At 35.9% G+C, this 19,054-nt stretch overlaps 1 protein-coding gene across 4 annotated transcripts in view; it reads right to left on the reverse strand.

Annotated features, from left to right (window-relative positions):
- LOC307190469 (monocarboxylate transporter 1-like) overlaps positions 1-19,054 on the reverse strand; it is a gene marked incomplete at its 5' end in the record, with an annotated part of 112,091 nt that overhangs the window by 8,668 nt on the left and 84,369 nt on the right. For 2 of the 4 annotated variants that reach the window (XM_079929632.1, XM_079929631.1), the window contains 2 exons: positions 10-153; positions 1,176-1,436. In XM_079929632.1, the coding sequence (XP_079785758.1) occupies positions 10-153; positions 1,176-1,392 (361 nt within the window). Of the gene's footprint in view, positions 1-9; positions 154-695; positions 722-1,175; positions 1,437-19,054 lie in introns of those variants that run through there. The other 2 variants (XM_079929634.1, XM_079929633.1) reach the window with 2 other exon arrangements.

Raw genomic sequence — 19,054 nt, forward strand, 5'->3', positions numbered from 1 at the left:
GCAACTCACCTGCAATGACTCCGACACACAAGTAAAGTTCCTGCACAGTGGTACAGAAGGAAGCTGTGATCAAGCCACAGCCTGACAAGCAGCCGCCAACAATCATAACTGGACGACTGCCATATTTATTCACCAGGATACTGCTGATAGGACCTAGGAGAGAACAAACAGCTTAGTCATATAGAGGAGAAGCCCAGCCCTCACATCCACACCTGCATATGACATTACCAACATGACAGGATGCCACCCCAGAAAATAAACAGATGAAACAGAAGACAGTGGTAAGGAATATTACTTTCTATCTTTATTTCAGAGTCACAGGTCTGTGTAATGGAATACATATAGTATTGATTGTACATTTTCTATATATCTAGGACATATTAGATGGGTTTTAACTAAAGTATGCAAGACAATAATCTAATTATTTTAAGGCAGAATAGGCTGCAAATACCCTGATTATAAGTGTTTATAGGATTCTTCATGTATCTAGGATATTATCCACATATATGTAGCAAGTTTGCTTGTTTTAAATTTTTAGATGGTCATCTAGAGCAAACACATGAACGATGAGATTTATGAGCAAGTCTGATCAAACTTCTGACTTAAGGGCATGTTTACAAACTAGCTAAAATGTATTATTTCTCACAGAAAACAACAACACAACCAAAACAGAACTACAAAACAAGAATGCCTACCATCACCACTTTTCTTCAACATTATACTGGAGGTCCGAGCCAGCAGTAAGACAGGGGGGAAAAGGTGTAAGGAAATGAAGAAACCGAACTATCAGTATTTGCAGATTTGTCTATCAAAAATTTTTGAAAAAAAATCTACCAATAAACTATTGGAAACAACAAAAGTTTAGCAAGTTTACAGGGTATATGATTAAAATACAAACATCAATAACCTTTCTATACCCAGCAGTCAACACAAAACACATTTTTAAAGGAAGTTATCCTTTATAATGACACCATTTTATAACTGACCTACCAGAGCACACAGCTTCTATGTAGCTTTTATCGTTAAAGACAATGAAAAACACGACTCTAATCACGTAACTCCAAGAACTAACATTTCAAATATCTCACTGATAAGGGCATCAAGAACAAAAAGCACTTACTACAGAGCTTTTGTCTACCCGTTGAAAGTTAAAAGAGCAGGTCATGAGTACTTACCTCCACCATACATGACAGCAAACGTGATGGAAGATAACCATGACACTTCGCTGGTGCTGGCTTTAAATATTTCTTCAATTTCTTTGTAAAATACAGTAATAGATTTGCCAAAAGCACAAGAGAAGCCAATGGAAATGAAAGCTCCAACAACCACTGCCCACCCCCAGCCTCCATCTGGGGGCGTGTATCCAACTGGACCTCCGTTTGATGGTGGCATTGTAAGTAAAGATGAATTCTAAAATGCAGTTCAAATCCAAATATCTAAAGGGTATGAAATTAAAATAGTACATAACAAGTAGGTCAATAACAAAGCACTCCCATAAAATCCCTTACATTTATTACATAAATAAATAAAGGCATATAGCAATTTTCTAAATAAAAGGTCATTTCAAGCATTAGATTCTCATTTAACGGGCTGGAAAGTTAGCTCAGTAAAGTTGGGTTTTCATCTAGCTGCTTAGATTTAAGGTATTCTTTTACTAATATGTGACTAGAAAGATTCCTAAACGATGGCTGACCAATACTGTTTAAACCTGCAAAATGAACCCTGAGGGACTTCCCTGGTGGCGCAGTGGTTAAGACTCCATGCTCCCAATGCAGGAGGCCTGGGTTCAATCCCTGGTCAGGGAGCTAGACCCCACATGCATGCTACAACTAAGGAGCCCGTCTGCCGCAACTGACAGGGCGCAACCAAATAAATAAATAAATAAAATATTAAAAAAAAATGAACCCTGATATCAGAGACTAGTAGTTTTAAACCAAAGATTTCCCCTTTTCTTCTTAAGCCCCAGCATTAGTGAAAAACATAGTTAGAAAAAGAAATACAATGTGATTATGAATTACTAGCAGGTGGGAGAAGTTGAGAGCTAAAAGGTTTACCAGTCTACTTTAGAGAAATTAAGTTCTCCTTTGATTTACTTAAACCAGCTTCTATTTTATGTCAAAATAAACCTTCCAACAATATGTTATCATACTCATTCTGGCCACCCTAACATTACCTGGAATGATGTAGTACAGTATTAATACTGTACAGGTCAACAATGACAATTTCATATTTTACTATTCCTTACTCTTTAATACAAATTCTACCTTCCTATCCATAGAAATCAACTTTTAAATAGCTCACCTTCTAACTAATCTAAACACTTCAAATATAATTTAGAAAGTGATCCTGTAGTGATTTAAAAAGAACAACTCTTAGGAAGAATTCTGCTTAAGAAGCTAAAAGAGTAGATTTTTTAAATAAAACTTTTATAGAAGTAAAGTTTCTAAAAGCTTTATAAAATTATAAAATTCCCAGGGTTTGCACAACTTTTTTTTTAATTATTTATTTTTATTTATTTATTTATTTATTTACTTTTATGCACAACTTTTGTTAGACTTATTCCAAGGTAGCTTTTATTACTCTTGTAGATGGTAATTTTAAAAAAATCATTTTCTGTTATTTGCTGGTTTATAAAGACACAATTGATATGCTTAAATAATAGCTTTACTGAGATATAATTCACATATCATAAAATTCACCCTTTTAAAGTTTGTATTTCAGTGGTTTTCAGTATATTCAGAAAACTGTACAACTATCATCACTAATATCAGAATATTTTCATCACCCCAGAAAGAAACCCTGTACCCATTGGCAATTAATTTTATTCCTGAATATTATTTTTGACGATATGGTAATTTGAACTGTTTTCTTAATTTTATTTTTGGATTTTTCATTGCTCGTGTCTAGAAATACAATTGATTTTTGTATGTTAATTTTGCAGCCTGCAAATTTGCTGAGCTCATTTATCAGTTCTAATAGACTTATGTATATATATGTATATATGTGTGTAGATTCCCTAGGATCTTCTATTTACAAAATCATGTCATCTGTGATAGTTTTACATCTTCCTTTCATTGCCTAATTTCCTTGGATAAAACCTCCAGTGCATGTGGTGAAAGTGGACATCCTTGTCTTATTTCTGACCTTACAGGGAAGTTTTCAGTATTTTACCATTAAGTATGATGTTACCTGTGGGTTTTTATAGATGCCCTTTATTAAGTTTGAGAAGCTTCCTTCTATTCCTAGTTGTTGAGTATTTTTATCGCGAAGGATATTGGATTGTAGCAAATTGTTATGTGTCTATGAAGATGATCTCGTGGTTTGGGGCCTTTATTCTATTAATATGGTATGGTTTGACTGATTTTTATGTTGAACCATTTATGAATTCCTTCACTCCTGAGGTAAGTCCCAATTTGTCATGATATATAACCCATTTTATGTTGTTGGACTCTGTTTGCTCATATTCTGTTGAGGATTTTTACGTCCATATTTACCAGGGATAATGGTTTGCAGTTTTCTTCTCTTGTGATGTCTGTCTGGTTTTGGTAACAGGGTAATACTGGCTTCAAAGAACAAGCTGGGAAGTGTTCCCTCCTCTTGCTTTTTGGAAGAGCTTGTAAAAGAGTGGTGTTAGTTCTTTAAATATTTCATAGAATTCACCAGTGAAGCCATCTGGGCTTCAGGTTTTCTTTGTGGGTAGTTTTTTGATGATTATGTCAATCTTTTTACTTGCTATAGGTATATTCAGCTTGTCTATATCTTCTTGAGTCATTTGATAGTTTGTGCCTTTCTAGAAATGTGTTCATTTCATTTAGGTTATCTAATTTGTTGGTCTGCAATTGTTCAGAGTATTCCTTTGTAATCCCTTTTTATTTTTACAAGGTTAGTAGTGATACATGAAGAGTTTAACCAACAGTACTATTAGAGGGAACAGGCCCCACAAAATTGACTTCACTTCTAACACCAATTGCAAATTTAGGCAGTGGGGGTCAGGGGGTGCGGAGTGGGGTGGTTTCCAAAAGAGTTTTGGCAATTCAACAGGACTCACAGAATTCACTGAAAGCTATTATATTCACGATTTATTACAGGGAAAGGACACAGGTTGAAATCAGCCACAGGAAGAGATGCACAGGGCAGAGTTTGGGAGAGGTTCAAGTGTGGAGCTTTTGATCATACTCTTTCCATGGAGTCATGGATAGCATTACCTTCTCCCACTTACAATGTGTGAAAATATAGAGTACCACCAACCGGGGAAACTCACCTAAGCTTTTGGTGTCTAGAATTTAGTAGGGCTTGATCACATACTGCTCACGTGAGTGCTGGCCTTTAGTCTCCAGCCCTTACTAGAGCCCTTACCAGGGGCTAATACTTTATCTTTCAGAGATTGGAAATAAGACAATATAGCTAAAGGGCCCAGCAAACAAAGACACTCCTATCAGGCAGGACTCTTCAGAGACCTAGAGATCATATTCCAGTAGCCAAGGACAAAGGCCAAACCTCTCTATTGGTAAGGTTAATTCTTCACTATACATAATGTATCCTCTTCCAGTTCTGATTTTAGTAATTTGAGTTCTCTATCTCTTTTCTTGGTTAGTCTAAAGTTTGTCAATTTTACTGATTTTTTCAAAGAACCAAACTTTTGGTTTTATTGATTTTCTTTATTTTTTTGTACTTTCTAGTTCATTTATTTCTGTTCTAATCTTCATTATTTCCTTCCCTGTATTAACTTTGCATTTAATTTACCCTTTTTTTCTTGTTTCTTATGGTAAAAGTTTCAGTTATTTTTTTTAGAGACTTCTTCCCAACAGGATGGAAATTAAATTAAATTAAATTTTATTTTAACTTATTTACTTTTGGTTGTGCTGGGTCTTCGTTGCTGCGTGTGGGCCTTCTCTAGTTGCATCGAGCAGGGGCTACTCTTCATTGTGGTGCATGGGCTTCTCATTGTGGTGGCTTCTCTTGTTGCAGAGCATGGGCTGTAGGCATGCGAGCTTCAGTAGTTGTGGCATGTGTGCTCAGTAGTTGTGGCAGGCGGGCTCTAGAGAACAGGCTCAGTAGTTGTAGCACACAGGCTTAGCTGCTCCGCAGCATGTGGGATCTTCCCGGACCAGGGATCAAACCTGTGTCCCCTGCATTGGCAGGTGGATTCTTAACCACTGTGCTGCCAGAGAAGTCCCAAAAGTTTCAGTTATTGATTTGAGATTTTTTTCTTTTTAAATATAGATGTATACAGCTATAAATTTCCTGCTAGTCACTGTTTTAGCTGTATTACAGAAATTTTGGTATTTTGTAATCTGTTTTCATTCATCTCAATGTGTTTTCTAATTTCCTTTATAATTTATTCTTTGAACCACTGGTTATTTAGGAATGTGTTGTTAATTTCCACATATTTGCTCATTTGCCAAATTTTCTTTTGTTGTTCATTTCTGATTTTTTTTCATTATGATCAGAGAACATACTCAGTCCTTTCAAATGTACTGAGACTTGTTTTATGGCCTAATAGATGGTCTATCCTGGAAAATGTTCCATGTGTACTTGAGAAGAATGTGTATTCTGTTGTTGTTGGGTAAAATGTTCTACAGATGTTTGTTAGATTTATTTGGTTTATACTTGGTACATACTTGGTTGTTCAAGTCTTCTATTTCCTGGTTGATTTTCTGCCTAATTATTTTATTGAAGTTCTGTTGAAATCTTCAAGTATTGTTATTGAATTGTCTATTTCTCTATTTCCATCAGTTTTGGCTTCATCTATTTTGGGGCTCTGTGGTTAGGTGTATATATGTTTATAATTGTTATGTCTTCATAATGGATTGAACTTTTATCATTATAAAATGTCTTTGTGTCTAAAAACAATTTCATCTTAAAGTCTATTTTGCCTAGGTTTCTTTGGTTACTGTCTGCATGGCATATTATTTTTTCATCTGTATACTCTAAAACAATTTGTGTCTTTGAATCTATAATGTGCCTCTTGTAGACAGCATAGGGTTGGATCCAATTTGCCAATCACTGCTTTTTGATTGAAGTGCTTAATCTATTTAGATTTAATTTAATTACTGATAAGGTAGGACTTAGGTCTGCTGTTTTACTATTTGTTTTCTCTGTCTTATGTCTTTTTTGTTTTTCTTTTCCTCCATCACTGCCTTCTTTTATGTTAAATAGATATTTTTGGTGTGCCCCTTTAATTACCTCGCTGTTTCTTTTACTATGTTTTTTGTTATTTTCTTAGTGGTTGTCCTGTGGATTACGATTAACATCTTAACTTAAAACAGTCTAGTATAGTTTAATACCAATTTAATTGCAATAGTAAAACTTTGCTCCTGTACAGTTTCCTCCTTCACACTATTGTCTTACAAATTACATCTTTATACACTATAAGCCCATTAAAAATTGTATAATTATTGCTTTTAAATCGGGTAGAAGGGGAAAAAAATGTTTACAAAGAAAAAAATACATTCATACTGTCTTATTGTATATTTACCTACGTAGTTACCTTTACTGGTGTTCTTTACTTTTTCCCATGTGGATTCAAGTTACTGTGTAGTGTCCTTTCAATTCAGCCCGAAGGACACTCTTTGGTATTTCTTGTAGGGAATGCCTGCTGGCAACAAATTCTCTCAGTTTTTATCTGGGAATGTCTTAATCTCCCTTTCATTTTGAAGGATAATTTTGCTGGATATAGAATTCTGGGTTGACAGTCTTTCTTTCAGCACTTTGGGTATTTTGTCCCATTGCTTTCTGGCTTCTATGGTCTCTAAAGAAAAATCAGCTGTTACTCTTATTGAGTATACTTCGTTTGTGATGAGTTGCTTCTCTCTTGTTGCTTTCAAGATTCTCTCTTTGTCTCTGAAGTTCTATTTATTTTTCATTCATTTTTCTTTTTTCCCTTAGATTTGATAACCTCAATTGACCTATATTCAGGTTTACTGATTCTTCTGCCAGCTCAAGTCTGCTTTTGAGCCCCTCTTACAAATTTTTCATTCAGTTATTGTACTTTTCAGCTCCAGAATTTCTATTTGGCTCTTCTTTTTTGTAATAACTATCTCTTATAAATATTCTCTATTTGGTGAGACATTGTTCTCATAATTTCTTTTAGTTCTTTAGACATAGTTTTCTTTAATTCTTTGAAAAAATTTATAATACCTAAATTAAAGCCTCTGTCTAGTAAGTCCAATGTCTAGACTTCCTTGGGGATAGTTTCATTAAATGACTTTTCTGTGTATAGACCATACTTTCCAGTTTCTTTGTGCATCACATATTTTGTTGTTTTTGTTTTTTTTTGTTGTTGAAAACTGGACATTTAAAATAATATGATGTGGCTCACCCCAATGTTCATTGCAGCACTATTTACAATAGCCAGGACATGGAAGCAACCTAAATGTCCATCAACAGAAGAATGGATAAAGATGTGGTACATATATGCAATGGAATATTACTCAGCCATAAGAAGGAACGAAACTGGGTCATTTGTAGAGACGTGGATGGACCTAGAAACTGTCATACAGAGTAAGTCAGAAGAGAAAAACAAATATAATATATTAACACGTATATGTGGAATATAGAAAAATGGTATAGATGATCTTATTTGCAAAACGGAAATAGAGACACAGAAGTAGAGAACAAATGTATGGACATAAAGGGAGGAAGCAGGGGTGGGATGAATTGGGAGATTGGGATTGACATATGTACCCTATTGAAACTATGTATAAAATAGGTAACTCATGAGAACCTACTGTATAGCTCAGGGAACTCTACTCAGTGCTCCGTGGTGACCTAAAAGGGAAGGAAATCCAAAAAGGAGCGGATATATGTATACGTATAGCTGATTCACTTTGCTGTACAGCAGAAACTAACACAACATTGTAAAGCAACTATACTCCAATAAAAATTAATTTAAAAATATAAAATAATACCATGTGGCAACTGTGGAAATCAGATTCCCTCCCCAGGGCTAGTTGTTATTGCTATTGGTTGTTCATGTTGATACTACTCCTATTGCCTTTTGTTTGCTTAATGAATTTCCTAAATAAATTCTGTGAAGTTTGTATTTTTTGTCATATGTGGCTATTGAAATCTTGCTTGGTTAGCTTAGTGATCAGCCAATGATTAGACAAAAATTTCCTTAAAATGCCTTGAATCAGTATATCTCCCAGGCTTCACCAAAGGGTATTATGTGTATGTTTAGGCATGCTTTCAATTCTCCAGCAGGCAGCTTACACTTCTGCCTTAGCTTTCAATTCCTGCTTGTATAGAGCTTCAAGTTCAGTCAGAGGAGAGAGATTCAGGCCTTCTCAGGTATTTCCTGAGCATGGGCAGAGTGTGCACATGTGCATGACCTTCTAGCATCCTGGGAATATGTCAGAGCTTTTCAAAGCCCTCTATGGACATCTCACTTCCCAGTTTTTGCTTTGAAGTGTTTGGTCAGCTTTTTGTTTGCCCCAATTGTTTTTCCAACTCAGGCAGCTGAGATTTGAAATAATTGCCCCTGATTGTTTTCAACAAATGTCCTGGGGAGAAAGCTGTTTGCACTGAGCAAGCTCTGAATCAGGTCAAAGAAAGACAAGCCCTGTGAGTGGGGGTTTCGAGGAAACTGTCAGACATGTTGAATAATGATAATTCTCTAAGAATGAGGTTTTTTGAAGATTCCAAACAATTCTGCCCCCACCAGTGGTTACTACACTGCTGATTTTCATGGCTACTATTATTGTAAGGTTTTTTGTTTCAATTCTACTAGAGTTGGGGAGATGAGAACTGGAATAGATCATGTTAAAACACCACAAATCAGACTTCCCTGGTGACACAGTGGTTAAGAATCCACCTGCCAATGCAGCGGACATGGGTTCGAGCCCTGGTCCAGGAAGATCCCACATGCTATGGGGCAACTAAGACCGTGCACCACAACTACTGAGCCTGCGCTCTATAGAGTCCTTGAGCCACAACTACTGAGCCCACATGCCTAGAGCCCATGCTCTGCAACAAAAAGTAGCCCCCACTCACCGCAACTAGAGAAAGCCCGTGTGCAGCAACAAAGACCCAATGCAGCCAAAAATAAAATATAAATTAATTAATTTTAAAAAAAACCACCACAAATCTTGCTGTTCTGAGATTCAGTTGTTTCTTGAATATATTCTCTTTGGATTATTGCAAGCCTCTGGTTAATTTTGAGTTTTGAAAAGTTGATTTTTTTTTTTGCCAATGTTCTTATTGCTCTTATGAAAGAGCAGAATTTCAGAGGACCTTACCCCACCATCCCAGAAGTACCACTACAATTGATTTTTGTATACAGTAGTCCCCCTTTATCTGCAGTTTTGCTTTCTGCAGTTTCAGTTACCCATGGTCAACTGTGGTCTGAAAATATTAAGTGGAAAATTCCAGAAATAAACAATTGATAAGTTTTAAATTGCATGCTGTGCTGAGAAGCATGACAAATCTCACACCATCCCACTCCTGCCTGCCTGGGACGTGCATCATTCCTGTGCCAGCGTATCCACGTTGTATATGCTACCAGCTCATTAGTCACTTAGTAGTTGTCTCAGTTTTCAGATAGATTTTCATGGTATCGCAGTGCTTGTGCTGAAATAACCCTCATCTTACTTAATAAGTAAAATAATGTATATAGTGTTTCATCATCAAGAAAAGTATTTACTCCAGAGTTTGGCAGATACATTATCAGATTTAGAAAGTTTTATTCCTAGTTCATTAAGAATTTATTTTAAATCCATTGACCATTGAATTCAGGTTTTGTGTTTTTTTCATAATACCTTCACAAGGCATTTCTTCTTTCATCTGTACAAGTACTGAGTAACATTTATAGATCTTTTAAATATTAAACCACCCTTGAATTCCTACGAATTCAAGGATGAATTCATCCTTGAAGAATATCCCCAACTTTGTCACAATATACATCTTTTTAATACATTTCTAAGTTAAATTTGTTAATATTTTGTTTGGATTTTTTGAAATGTGTCCATAAAGTATTTGGAAATATAATTTTCCCTTTTCATATTGTCCTTCTCTGATTTCAATATCAGTTTTTTTAAATTAATTAATTAATTAATTTAATTTTTTTGGCTGTGTTGGGTCTTTGTTGCTGCATGCAGGCTTTCTCTAGATGCGGTGAGCGAGGGCTGCTCTTCGCTGTGGTGCACGGGTTTCTCACGCGGTGGCTTCTCTTGTTGCGGAGCATGTGCTCTAGGCGCACGGGCTTCAATAGCTGTGGCACACAGGCTCAGTAGTTGTGGCTCGAGAGCTCTGGAGTGCAGGCTCAGTAGTTGTGGCACATGGACTTAGCTGCTACACGGCATGTGGGATCTTCCCAGACCAGGGCTTGAACCCATGTCACCTGCATTGGCAGGCAGATTCTTAACCACTGCGCCACCAGGGAAGTCCCTCAATATCAGTTTTACATTAGAGTCATAAAGTGAGTTAGGAGATGTTCTCTTTTTTCCTCCTCTCAAGGAGAGATTATATAAGACTAGAATGATCTAGTCTTTGTAAGTTTGGTAGAATTTACTGGTAATACTATTTGGGCACTTTATTTTCTTTTTGGAAGATTTCATATCACCTCCTTCAATTTTCTTAACAATTATAGGTTTATTCATTCCTTCTATTGCATTTTGAGTCTGTCTTTTTAGGGTATTTTTCTATAGCTTTTTCCATTTTGTCAAAGTTTTCAAATTACTGGCATAGAATTTTTATATTTTAATCTCTTTATGAGTATAGGTATACCCTCTTTATCATTGATATTTGTGCCTTCTTTTTCCCCCTTTAATCTCAGGAATTTATCTATCTTATAAGTTTTCTTCAAAGAACATTTTCACAAGAACCTCTCTGTCCTGAACAGATTTTTCCTCCAATTGCAGGGCTTGGCCCTATACTTGTGCTAGTATTTTTAGTTATATCACCCCCTAGATGTTTCTTAATTGTTGAATATATTGTTCAGTGTTTAATATATTGGACCCTTAAAGCTGTCCATTTATCTTTATTTCAAAAATCTGAACATATGGCCAGCATATACTTGATTGATGGTAAAATTTAAATGTTAATAGCATACCCATAAAAAAGAACATTCTCAGTTTTATCTATATTTTATTATACTTTTCCCTTATTTCATTGATTTCTGTTACTATTTTTTATCATCATTTGTATTCCTACATATTTGGAATTTATTCTATTCCTTTTCAAACATAAGATGGCTACTTAGCTGATTAATTTTTAGCCCTAATTTTTTTCTAATATGAGCATTTAAGACTACAAATTTCCCTCTATTTATCACCTTTACTGCATTCTATGTAGTTTTATATACAGTATTTTTACTATTGTTTGCTCCAAGTGTTTTAAAAATTTCCACTGTGCCTTCCTCTTTGACCCAGAGTTATTCAGGGGTTTTTAGCTCTCCAAAGGAAATCTTTTGTTTAACTTTAGTGACTTATACTTAACAACACTGTGGTAAGATGACAAGGTTGGTACAATTCAATTTTTTGATATTTTATAAGACTGGCATTTATGGGCTGGTATATTAATTTTTGAAAATATTTCATGTATGCTTGAAAAGAATATACATTTTCTAGTTGTTGGGTTGAATTATTTATTTGTTCAATCAAACTTTTGTTTTTTCAAATCTTCTAAATCTTTACTAGTTTTCTATTTTCTCCTTCATCTATCAATAATTGAAGAGAAGTATGTTGAAATCTCCTAATGACGATGTGTTTCTCAATTTTTCCATGTCGTTCTTTTGGTAATGCTTATGAACTTAGGTGGTTGATCTTAATCTCTGAGAAACTTGAAGGCCTAAACTGAGGGCACTTTCTTCCAGAAAAAAAAATTGCATCTCCCAGAAGCTAGGAATGCTATGGACCTGGATGATTTTAGCCAGGATTCCTGGCTTAATGTGGGAGCTAAGGTTAGTTTTCCTTTGCTGCTGATCCCAGGCTTACCTCCCAATTACTAGCCCAAGTATGCAAGGCACAGCACAAAGTAAATTCAATTCAAATATCTGAGTGACAACTTTAGTTTACTAAAAGCAATAAAAACTGAAATATGTTTCCTGCTCCCAAAGAATTTATAATTTAGTGGCAGATAATGGAAGCTATTACCATTATAGATACTATTTTTTAATTATCTATTTTGTGCTAGATACTTTCACCAGGCTTATATGACAAGCTTCTTGTGTCCTTGCCTGGACATTAATTTCTTCATTCATTGTTCAAACTGTTGAAAGTGCACTCTCAAGTTATTTCTTTTGTATCTTCTCTCTGGATTGTCTTCCTTTCTTGCAGGCCATTCACTCCTTTTCAGTTTGATTCAGTTACTCCATTTCTTCTGCCTATTTTATGTTAATCAGGTTGGCAAGTGACCAAAAACTTAACTCAATCTGACTTGACCAAAAAGAAAATGTTTTTGGCTCATGTAACCAAGAAATCTAAGGCAGTGATTCTGGCTTTAGGCACAGCCTGATCCAAGGACCAAATGATCTGGTCAGGGATATTTCCCTATTTATAGTTCTACTTTCTTCTGTGTTGATTTCACTTTCAAGCAGGTCCTCAACTCATTGAGGCAAGAAGATTGCCAGTAACTCCAAGCCTACATACTTTCCATAAGATCCCAGCTTCGTTCCAGGCAACAGAATTCCTAGAATGTTCACTTTGGCAACATAATTAGCTTTAAGTAAATACTTGGTCTGGTCAGGTCTAATCACTGTGTGAGCCTTGACTGGCTGGATCTATTTCATATGCCTAATTCTGAAGCCTGGGGTCCAGTCACAGAACAGATAGAATGGAAAGCCAGAGTTTTTAAATGCTACAAAGGCCTATACAATTTATCCTAACTTCATCTCCTACCTTTGTCCCTCCTGGCTTATACCACTCCAGCTATACTGGCCTTCTTACTATCTTTAAGGACGTCAATCACAGTTGCCCTTCAGGGTTTCTGAATTTACGTTTATCACTGCCTAGAATTTTGTTAACCCAGATATCACTTCAATGAAATCTTTGTTCAAATGTTCCCATATCAGGGAGCCTTTTCTGGACCATCCTAGATCAATCCTAGATCAACCTCCCACTTCCCACTCCTTACCTTGCTTTGTTTTTCTCCATGGTACCTATCTAAAAGAATATATAAAATAACAGTAAATACTCATATGGTGCTTTCTATGCAGCAGGCATTAGATTAAGCACTTTACTTGATTAATTTAATGCTCTAACAACCCTATGAAGTAAGTACTATTACTATTCCCAATTTAGAGTTGAGCAAACTGAGAACGGAAAGGTTAAGTAACTTATTCAGGACATGGCAGAGCTGGGATTCAAACGTAATCAGAATGGCTCCCAAGTTTGTGCTTTTAACTACTAGACCACATTACCTTTTATTGTTGTCAGTCTCTCCACACCAAAAAATAAGCTGCATGAAAACAGGGACTTTTTATAGTGATATATCTCTAGCCCTTTGGCATGTAATAATAGATACTCAACAAATATTTGATGAACAAATAAAAGGGGATGCCGATATAGCCAGAAGGGAAAATGGATCCTTAAACATGTACTACACACAAGCTGCCCTAAATTAACAATGCAAACTGAGAGCTTATCTGTTCCAGTGGTTTCCTTATCATCTATGTGATGACTCAATCGCATAGTTCCAGCTAGCCAGTCCAGAATCTGGGGGTCAACCTTCTCTCATTTGCCCTCATGTCCCATATCTAATCAATCTGAATAGCTCTGTATTTGTCCTCCTCTCCATCCTCACAGCCACTGTACCTTAGATCAGGTCACCAATCTCCCATGGGTTAATGCAATAGCCTCCTAACTGGTTTCCCTACTTTCCACCTTTTGGTCTCCCTTTTTCATTCTCCACACTGTAGTCCAAGTGATCTTCTGAAAGTAAAGCCTGGTCATTTTGCTCTTTTTCTTAAAATTCTTCTATGGCTCCAGATATATCACCCTCAGAATAATTTATCAAAGCATTCAAAACCTGTTCTAATCTCACCATTTTTGCCTCTTCAACTTTATCTCCTCCTGATTTCCATCATACACTACGCCCCAGGCTTAACGGAGTACTTGAACTTCTTCAAAGTGCCATCCTCTCTCATCCTCTGCCTTTTGCACGTTTCTGTTCCTTGTGCCTAGGTCTGGCTCTCCCATCACTTGGTTAACTGCTATTTGTCTTTCAGATCTCATTTCTCCTGAACTGCCAGGGGCAGGCTTGTCATCTCTGCTATGTGGACCCATAGAACCCCAGTCTTACTTCTATCATAACACCTACATTGTAGTATAATTTGTTTGCCCGGCTCTCCCATTAAACTGTGTATGCTCTTGTGAACAGACACCATATCTATTGTGTTCAATGATATACTTCCATTATCTAGAATAGGTTCTGGCAGATACCAGGCAAATATATTATTTGGAAAATTAAATGAAGCCCCATTTAATTGGTGAAGATGTGCCTAAAATTGTTAAACAATACAGCCCATATCCAAATTCAAGTGAGTCTAGTTCCAAAACACATGTACTTAAATGTACAGACCCTCTTTAAAAGAGTAAAGATAAAAATTCTTCTGGATCGCTGGGTTGATAAAATTATTTTATTTGTAATGTTACTTACATATGTACATATTAGATATAGTAATACTAAACAAAAGCACTACAAACATTAATTTATAATTATATAATTGTAATTTATAATTAATTATAAATTAATGCTGTGATCAGATTAGTGCTGTCATAGTGAATATGCTTATCCTATTATATACTTTTTCTCTATTTAAACTAATATTGAATTTGTTTTTACATAGTTTAGAGTATGCCATAAAATCATCTGGTCTACATTTGTATAAACCTATCATTTAAATATTAAGTATTCATCCATATTCTTCACTAGCCTGCATCATTAAATCCATACTATTTGGTACCTGTATTAATTTTAATCAAATACAAATGCAAAGTACTTTCCTTTTAAAACAATGGTCATCCATAATATCCAGAAAATACTTTATCTATTTTAGATTGTCATTTTAAAACAAATACAAGATATAAAAAATTCTCCTACAGAACTAGTTATCCCTAACAATATATGCACATGAACACAAATATCTAAGACATATTTTATAATCTCATTTAAACAAATACACACACACATACACACACACACACACACACACACACACACACCCCAAGGCAATGCCACCACAAAAAGCAGGAGCCTGGGCAAACTTTTCAGACTCCTCCTTTTCCTCCAGAAGGATCTGAGACTTCTTCAACAATGTTCCTTAAGAGACTCTGGCCTTGTTCCAAACTTCGCCAGGGTCTCCTGGTCAGATAAACAGGACTGGGATATGACCAGGGCCAGCAAGTTCCACTAGGATAGTTCTGTTTACCGGAGCTCAGACACAATCAGATTGTTTCAAGTCCTTTAAAGTGATTTGGCATAAATAGCCCAGATAACTCCTCCTAACATTTACAACTTTCTAAGTAGCTGCTTAAGCCCAGAAATTGATGGAATCAAATCAGAACATGAAAGCACCATTATTCTATGGCCTGGTAGCAATTACAGATTCATCTCCTTCAGAGATTTCCATTTATTTTGACTATTCATCAGAATGGGTAAGATTATACCATGAAATTATTAGAAATACAATTTTCCACCCATTCCCATTCACCGACGGAGACAAACAAGGATAAGTGAAAGTCCTCAAGTGAGTATAGGACATATAGTACATTTCACCTGCAGAAGAGATATGATTGATGTAAGAGCCATTTCAAAGTTTCCCCAATGCCACCGGGCCCTCATCTCCCAAAGCATGATTCATCCTTGGTAAAGGTCTCTGTTGGTCCTGGTTGGTTCTGACGCAGGAATTTGGTCCCTAGCGTAGTTTCTGCTTTTGCTCTGGAAAATACTGTCACATCCCATAGTGTCCTTTGCCTGGGGTCTTTTAGATAGAGCTACCAAATTAATTCTCTTCCACAACTACAGGCTTTTTATAAGAATCACACTTGGTGTAAGAAAGAAAAAAAAATCAAGCAAAATTCTTTGCTGATATAACGTCCTGAATTATACCATTATACCCTCTCTTAATCTCTTAGATTTACTTTGAAAGGAACTAAGTGTGTGTACAAGTGACTCCCAAACCTGTGGTCTTCAACAATTTTGCCCCAAAATGAACTCTGGAAACTGTACTTCCTTACACATTGACTATTAAACTGTATAAGTTTGATAGTTGCAAATATGTGATTTCTGGCATATTATATATTGTGTTATATGTGCATTAAATATATCGTTGTCAAAACCTTGGCACTTCGGCTCATTCAGTTTACGGAAAATGGCCACTATATAACTGGCCAGTCCTCACTATCAGAAAAGGTGTGACCTCACTTGAATTTGAAAGGGAATAGAATATGCCACCCCAAAATATGCCATTTGGCATATTGTTTATTTTGAATTAAAGTAACTTAAGAAACAGCCAGTACAAGATGGACACTCTGACCTCCTTTGTCCCCGATAGCAGGAAATAAATCTCCCATTCGAAAGTTACTCTCCCAGTATCAGGAGAATAGCAGGCATCCTTATTATCAGAGATAGTGAGTTTAGGGCCGAGAAGGCTATATAAACAAACCTTGTTACTTCTTCACTAATATGCCACCCAAGCCCAAATGCTTTGTCTTGTCAATTCTTCACAAATGTATTGTTTCCTTGTCTAAAAGGTATAAAAGCTTCCTGCTTAGGTTACTTCTTTGAGTGTCATATTTTTTTTCAATAAATTTATTTATTTAGCTTTTTTATTTTTGACTGCATTGGGTCTTTGTTGCTGCACACAGGCTTTCTCTAGTTGCTCCAAGTGGGAGCTACTCTTCGTTGTGGTGGATTCTCTTGTTGTGGAGCACAGGCTCTAGGCACGCAGGCTTATTAGTTGTGGCACGTGGGCTCAGTAGCTGTGGCTCGCAGGATCTAGAGCACAGGCTCAGTAGTTGTGGTGCACGGGCTTAGCTGCTCCACGGCATGTGGGATCTTCCTGGACCAGGGGTCGAACCCATGTCCCCTGCATTGGGAGGCAGATTCTTAACCACTGCGCCACCAGGGAAGTCTCAAGTGTTATATTTTTATGGGCTCGCATATGTACGAAATTAAATGTTTTTCTGCTGTTAATCTGCCTTATGTCAATTTAATTATTATTTAATTATTAGACCAACCACAAAGCTTAGAAGGTAAGAAGGGAAAAGTTTTTCTTCCCTACAAATTCAAAGCAGTGAGTTGAAAAACATTCCTGTTACCACCTATTCCTGTCTCCTTCAAAATTCTCTCTCTGGAGCTATGCATTCTGGGTTTTTCCCTTTGTTTGGATTGTTCCCCAAAGATTTTTATAGTATGGAACAGCACACCAGAGTAAGAACAGGGATGAGTGAGGTAGTCTTTCTTTTGTAAAGAAGAAGGGAATAGATAAACAAGGACTTACTGTATAGCATAGGGAACTAAATTCAGTATCTTGTAATAAGCTATAATGGAAAAGAATCTGAAAAAGTATATATATATACACACACACACACACACACACACACACACACACACACACACACACATACACACAGTATATGAATCACTTTGCTATAGACCTGAAACACAATATTGAAAATCAACTGTACTTCAATAAGAAATTTTTTTTAAATGATGGAGAAGGGGATTTGCATGAAATGAGTCAGTTAAAGAAGTCCTGAGGCATCCAGTCTCATCTTAGGAGAGTTCATTCTAAATTCAGGGTACATATGAAGCTGAGGATTTGCAAAATAATTCCATACCACCACTTGAAAATGAAGATTACCTGTCCCAGAGCATTTCACCTATGTATGCTGAAGGTAGGATAATAAAAATATCTCCAAGATTTCTAAAATTTCCATTTGAGTTAATAGAAGCTGCAACATCTCAGTTCAAAGGAAACAATCTGGGTTCTGAGGTTAAATAGAAATGCTCCATGGCATGAATTTCACAAATTTTTTTCTGAATTAAGAGTAAAAAAAACATTAAAGGTTAATTAATCTCAGAATATTTACACTTAAATTTACATACATACTCTGTGATAGTAGAGCTGTTTGATGCAGTAAGGTTCAGTTGGAACAGCTAATATAATACTTATTGAATGTGATTAAACTTTGAGCTTAGTTGCCGGTTATGGTTTCTCACAATTTCTTTTATTTATTTATTTGTTTGTTTATTTATATATTTTTGGACATGCCTCTTGGCTTATGGGATCTCAGTTCCCCAACCAGGGATTGAACCTGGGCCACAGCAGTGAAAGCACCGAGTCCTAACCACTAGACCACCAGGGAACTCCCACAATTTGCTTTTTAAGGTCACAATTTTTGGTCACCAAGAACTGTTTCATCAGTTTTAATAATAACACTGTCTTATATTAAAAACTTTATTCCACAGTATCAAAATTAAATTTAAAACTGCAGTGTCTTCAGGAAGAAAAAGATTCAGAGAGAAGAAGAAAGGAAATAAAATACGAGCATTCAAAAGAAAAATTATGGATAAAAAAATTCAAAACCCATCGGTGGACTCAACACAATTCTGCCAAATTACCAAATTCCTGTCTTTGTTATTTGAAATTTTTTATTTTGGCATGATTTCTAAATACCAATTTTCTTCACATGTTAGAAAGGACATAAAAATCTGAGGTAATAGTGAAGAAAGGGAAGTTAGAGACTGTGTCCTTTGAAGTCCTTTACACTATACAGGAGAGTTTTGCTCAGTAGAATTCCAGATTATAATCTAGACTATAAGCTATAAACATTGTTTTCTGCAATCCAAAGTAGACTCTCCAAAACCTAAATACACTATTTTTATTTATTAATATATGACTGATTTTATCCCAGGGTTTGAAGCACAAATGTTACTGACTACTTTAAAATAATAAATAAACAGGTATGGAGTTAGGGTTATGGTCATCTACATTACTCCTTTTGAATAGAAATGCTAGTATACCACTGCTGGTATCTACTTCACACCTAGTTCTTTGAGGCCAAGTTGGGAAAATAAGTAGTCACAAGGAGGAAGACAGCAGAGAAGGTTG

Source organism: Stenella coeruleoalba, assembly GCF_951394435.1.
Source record: "Stenella coeruleoalba genome assembly, chromosome: 1".
NCBI classification, from domain to species: domain Eukaryota; kingdom Metazoa; phylum Chordata; class Mammalia; order Artiodactyla; family Delphinidae; genus Stenella; species Stenella coeruleoalba.